We start from the raw sequence: 6000 nt of genomic DNA on the forward strand, positions 1-6000 counted from the left end.
ATTTTTTCACTTCTTCTAGTAGACTCCTTCAGGTGGATAACAGTGCCCGTGCTGTGGTCAGAATCATTCCATTGCTCCATGGATGTGGTTTGCATAAGTTATAAAAGCTGTTATATTTGTAGTTCTTTCCTGTTTTATGATTTCAAAATATAAATCATCCCTTTTATCTTTAGTTAAATGAGAGCTATACCTGGTTTCTTTCATTAATATACTAAGAAAAGCTAACAGATACTAGCATAGTATGTTTTTTAAAACACTGGAATTTGCAAATATGAAACACCCTGCCCCACATTTTAGCAGAACACACCTTTCAAATTTCCCTAGATGGTGGGACTGAGGGACTGTCATATGTACTTGCCCTAGATGAGCTGCTTATGGGGCCATATGCTATAGGACTTCATATCAAATAACCTGTACAGGTGACCCTTAATTATATTTTTGTTCTGTTTGTAGTTGTACACCTAGCGTTTGAGTTTCTTCTCCCCTTTGAGAGACAAGGGAAAGGGAATCTCTCAATGTTAGAATTATAACCTACCCCCCACCCCCATAATTTTAACTAGTAATTTTCATAGTGGCTAGCTGGCTACTGCCCCTCCTTTTTCTGGCAGTTAATATTTTCGGTTTTTTTACATAGCTGAAATAACATTTGTACTGCTGTTTTCAAAATTTGCTTTGTCTTAAAATAAAACACTGTGAAAACTTCCAGATTTCTATCAACATTTACCTTTATTCCATTCCCATATAATTTATAAAGGGTTTAGGTTAGAATCGAAGTGCTAATTAATTTTACAAAGATATTGGTTGCTTAAGACCTTGGATTAACCTGGGTAGGCATCTACTAAAACTTATTTACTTCCTAATAGAATAAATTAACATTATTAATTGCTAGAATTCATGTTCTTTTCCACTAAAGAATTTAAATAGAAATATTCTGTGAAAACTTTGTTTTTTACATTTTCTTATTTAAGTTCACGTGTTTTCATTTTACTTCATGCTTATCAACTGTTATGGATGAATCAGTGCTAAGTGTAGTGCCCTGTGTTTACTGTTGTTTTCTTTTTCCTTAAGACTCAATGATGAGGCACGGCGGCTTATTTCTGAATTGGGAAGCACGTCTATTAATACTCTTGGTTTTAGAGACAACTGGGTCTTCTGTGGTGGGAAGGGCATTAAGACAAAAAGTCCTTTTGAACAGGTTAGTATCTTAGAACTTCATAATCAGTGGACAAAAGCAAAGTGTGTAAAACTTTCCAGTAGATATTCCCATCCGGTTATTAAAAATTAGATAAAGCAGCTATTAAATATATTCAGATATTTTTCATTAAGTTTTTGATAACTAGCTATTTGAAATAACCATGACACTTTTTAAATTTCAAAATTCAAAAACAAATTCTGTATTTTTTTTTCCCCTACGTTAACAGTGCATTGGAATAGGATTACTTTGAAGCCTTTTAGGAAGCATTAGTTATTAAGTATTTTAATTAAGCTTTAGCTATTAGAATCAGTTAAGTTTGGAAATACTACAGAACTTAATAGAATGTAAACTTTACTTTTTGACTGACACATGATCCTGTAAAAACGTCTTCAGTGTTTTGTTTTAGCTGTGTTTTGAAGGTTGGCCAGGGATGTGTCAGACCCCAGGGGTTGCTCATTTACTATCTTGGTCAGTAATTTATATGACTTCATTGTTGACATGAGTGTTACTGAAATAAGTGAGTAGAGTTATGTTTTTTTGCAAATCAGGACACAAAGGTTTTTTAAACTGTATATTATTACTGTGTTCCAACAGCACATAAAGAACAATAAGGATACAAATAAATACGAAGGATGGCCTGAAGTTGTAGAAATGGAAGGATGCATCCCCCAGAAACAAGACTGAAGAAAATATGGAAAAACAGAAGGAAGTGCACTTTCAATATTAATGGGAGACTCATAAAGAAGAAACTACGTGTAAATATTTTAAGAGCATGCATCCATCTTGGTGTGTGCATGAGCATTATCTCTTTTGATATCAGGATTATAAATAGCTATCTTTGTAAATAGTCCTAATGGGCAAATCACTGTACCATTTTTAAGCACATTTCCTTAAAAGTACAAATGTTTAGACTGCTATGGTAACGACATACATCAATTCTAAAAGCATACTCAGTGGATTACTGATCAGATTGTGAAAAACATTGATATATAAGGTTGCTGTGAAAATCAGTCATGGAATAATATGGCTTTTATGGAGGAGATTTTGTTTATAAATATATGTATAGATATATATCTGGCCTTGTGATGACATTATCTTTTAAAGTCAAAAGATATTTAGCTAGTCATATGTGTAATGTCACCTTATAATCCATTTCTCCTGATGTACCTCTTTTCTTTATTTTCCCTTCCAAAGAAACCAAGAAATAAAATGTTGGATACAAAAACTTATGTCAGATTTGTGAAAAGCACAACAAATTCTTTAATGCACACAGCAAAAAGTCAATATATAAATGTAGGTGCCCTTTAGGACTACAGCTTCTGAATTATGTGGTAGTGGTGTCAATAATTTGATCTTGTATAAGCTATTTAGAATGAAGCTGGAGGTGGAAACTCCACAGAGTTGGAGAACCAGGCCAAGTCCCCTCCCTGACCTAATCAGGTCATTTAGGACAACTAAAAACAGTATATTAAGAGCAGTACAGGTATATATTTTCCTTATTTGTTATTGGCATTGACTAAGTGATTTGAAAAGAGCTATGCTTTAATATCATGACACTTGATTTATAAGCTGATAAATTAATTTTCTATTTACTTCATCTAACTTCTTAATGGCAATTATTGCCCCAAAGTTTTAGTGACATATTTAGAAAAGTCCAATTACTGAGTAGACTAATAACATTTTTTAAATAATTTTATTTGACCCAAAATGACTTCATTCCCAATTCTATATAGAAAATAAGAGATCTAACTTTTTCCTTAAGATGTTTACAAAATTACTTAGTTTTGTTTTATTTTGCTTTAGTTTTTCTAGGACATTAAATTCCTGTTATATATGAAGTATCTTAAGCTGGAACATAAACAGATTTAATAATCCAAACTGCCTTTCACAGTATAAGTCAGCCCTAAAATTTTGAACCTAAATGGCTTGTATAAAAATAACCTATAAACAGTATTTGTTATTTTGCTGTAAGTTGGATGCCTTTCAGATATTTCGTAAATATTAATAACCTTTGGGGTATAGTTTCTTCCCTTAAACTGAATGTAATTCATAAGTAAATGCACCTTATATGTTTAAACAATTTTTGTAAACTTTTTAGATTTTTGGTGCTTATATATTCAGTCACATGCAGCATGTATATTTTGACATTTAAAATACTTCCCTTGATTCTGTAAATTAAAAGAATAGCTATTTTACAGTTCCAGGGATTGTACAATAAATGTTACATTTTTTTTAAATAATGAAAATAAATACATCTTGTTTTACACATGAATTTTTTTATTATCTGAAAAAGTAATATACTATGAGACTTCAATTAAGATTTTTTTAAGTATTTATTGTACTGTTTAACATGCAAATAAATCAGTGCTGTGGTTAAAAAGCAGAGGATATATCATAACATATATAGAATTTATATATCTAGATGCCAGGATACCCCTTTGATTTTAAAGATTGTAGAAGGATGGCGTTTGCATTGAGATGTCGAGAGATGGGGTTAGGATTAGTTATGTAACTAACTGCTTTGGTGCAGTATGTTTTTGTTTGAATTCTATCTTGTATAGATTGTGCCAACTTAACTTTGGAAGCAATAATTTTACTATACTTTATTTCCAGATCTCTTTAAAGTCAGCATTATAAGTGAAACAATGCTCATTTAACATTAATAATTTTCTTTATTAAAGTAGAAATTTGATGTTGACATTCCAGTAGTTTACATGGTATTTAAGGGCTTGTGGATGCATATTTTTTATTTGTAACCACAGATGCTTTCCTAGAACAAACGTATTATTATATGAATGTTAAAATAGAGTTAAAAAAGTAGAAAATAAGTAATATTTGGAAAATTAAAGAAAAATCGAGCTAGTCTTCATATTCCTGACTTTAATTTGATTAAAGTGAAATTTATCATTGTGATTTCTATATTGTATTTGTTTTCAATGAATCAGCTAATATTTTATAATTTTATGGTAGCTGAAAATTCATTTAGCCTGTATTTTACTTTATACTTTTAAAGTTTACACAGATTATAGATAATTTGACCAAAAAATATAATTTTATTCTGTTTGATCCTCACCACTACCTACCTTTTTTTGAGGGGTGTTGGGGGGTGGTTACCGGGTATTGAACTCAGGGGCACTCAACCACTGAGCCACATCCCCAGCCCTATATTGTATTGTATTTAGAGACAGGGTCTCACTGAGTTGCTTAGTGCATTGCTTTTGCTGAGGTTTGCTTTGAACTCAAGATCCTCCTTCCTCAGCCTCAAGAGCCGCTGGGATTACAGGCATGCTACACCATGCTGGGCCTACTACCTGCTTTTTAAATGAAAGGATGAGAAGTATTCTGTGTTCAGTGAGCAGATGGTTAAAAGTAGAAATTCATTTAGAAGACTTTTTTGAAATGTATATGAAAGGGGAAAATTATTTGTTGATTTGGTAGAGGATTTGCCACTTCTCAATAAATACAACCTTTTGAATAGCAGTAAAAGACGTGTAAATTTAGAGATATTAGAATAAAGGAACAGATTTCACTTTTTGTAAAGCATTCCTAATGAGAACGCTTTTCCCATCTCTTTCCAAGACTACTTTTCTATCATATACTTGTTTCTTGATTGTTACATGTCATTAGTTAGTCAGTTTCCACCCATCTTAGGCTCCTTTGTTTACTTAGGCTTTGATTCTCTCCTATAACTTGCTTTGTTGCAATTCCCTTTCTTGAGGTTCTAGTTTAATCAAGGCTGGATGAGAGTATAGAGCAAATGGGCCTGGCCAGGGCCTGACAGTCTGCTGTTGCTAGGTGGCGTGAGGGGAGCCAACAGTAAGATGAAAGCCCCTCCAGAGAATATAAGAGGCCTTCCTCTACTACAGCCTTGCTCCAATCCACTGAACATTTGGGTGTCTCTTCTGTGGATGGTCAGAAGGAAAGAGGTTGGCCAACCCTTAGGTTAGAGACAGAGAAGATGTTTCTCTTGGGTTTGTCCCACGGGCAGTTTACTAGCATGGAGAACACAATCTTCCCAGTACAGCTATTTCACACATACAACTTGGTGCCATTACTGAAATCACTGTTCAGCTGTGCATAAATCATGCTGACCTAGAGTGCACTGAATTTTGAAAGAACAAGGCCAAATTTATAAAAGATGTTCCCTTTTGTCAGGGAAAATCTAATTTATGTACCTACAAGTTTATAATGCTCCATAACCGTTGGTCCATATTTGTTTACCTTGGTAGCCATAGAAAAGAGGAGGCTAAAACCTTAAAGAGAAGGGAATTCTGTGGTGAGACAGTATAGTGTACTGATTAGGAACACGGACCTGCCTGCATAAGCTTCTTTGTTTCCACCAGTTATGACAGGGTGATCTTGAGAAAGTTCCCATGCCTGTGAAACAGGAATGAGATTAGTGTATGTGTGGTTCCTACAAAACACCTGACACCAAGTACTCAGTAAATGCAACTGCTAGTATTATAATTGCAATAAGCTGTCTCTTGCAGGCTAGTAACATTTTAGACCAAAAAAAGTTAACAAGTCAGCCTTGAATGGGAATTTTCACAGTTTTACCTTTTGGATTCAAAACATTCCTTTTACAGCAAAGTCTATTTGAAATCTTAATGTTTAACTTTCATGTTTTCCATGATGCCTGCTACTGCTGCTAGAGCTTGGAAGTGTCATGGTGGGATGAATGAACTCAACTCAGTCTTGGCACCAATGAATCCCCTTCCAGAGCATAGCCTTCTCAGTGAACAATGGAATAAACTGGACAAGTTGGAAGTCTATGTTTGTTTTCTGTAAATATAGTCCTCCAACAG

The 6000-nt window shown here is 33.6% G+C and overlaps 1 protein-coding gene across 5 annotated transcripts in view; it reads left to right on the forward strand.

Moving 5' to 3' along the window:
• FAM3C (FAM3 metabolism regulating signaling molecule C) overlaps positions 1-2823 on the forward strand; it is a 44095-nt gene extending 41272 nt beyond the window's left edge. For 3 of the 5 annotated variants that reach the window (XM_081287682.1, XM_081287683.1, XM_081287684.1), the window contains 2 exons: positions 1069-1195; positions 1790-2821. In XM_081287682.1, coding sequence (XP_081143808.1) covers positions 1069-1195; positions 1790-1879 — 217 coding nt within the window. In that variant the 3' untranslated portion in view covers positions 1880-2821. Of the gene's footprint in view, positions 1-1068; positions 1196-1789 lie in introns of all 5 variants that reach the window. The other 2 variants (XM_081287685.1, XM_081287681.1) reach the window with 2 other exon arrangements.
• The last annotated feature ends 3177 nt before the right edge of the window (positions 2824-6000 follow it).

This window comes from Spermophilus citellus (genome assembly GCF_964194105.1).
Source record: "Spermophilus citellus genome assembly, chromosome: 3".
Classification (NCBI taxonomy): Eukaryota; Metazoa; Chordata; class Mammalia; order Rodentia; family Sciuridae; genus Spermophilus; species Spermophilus citellus.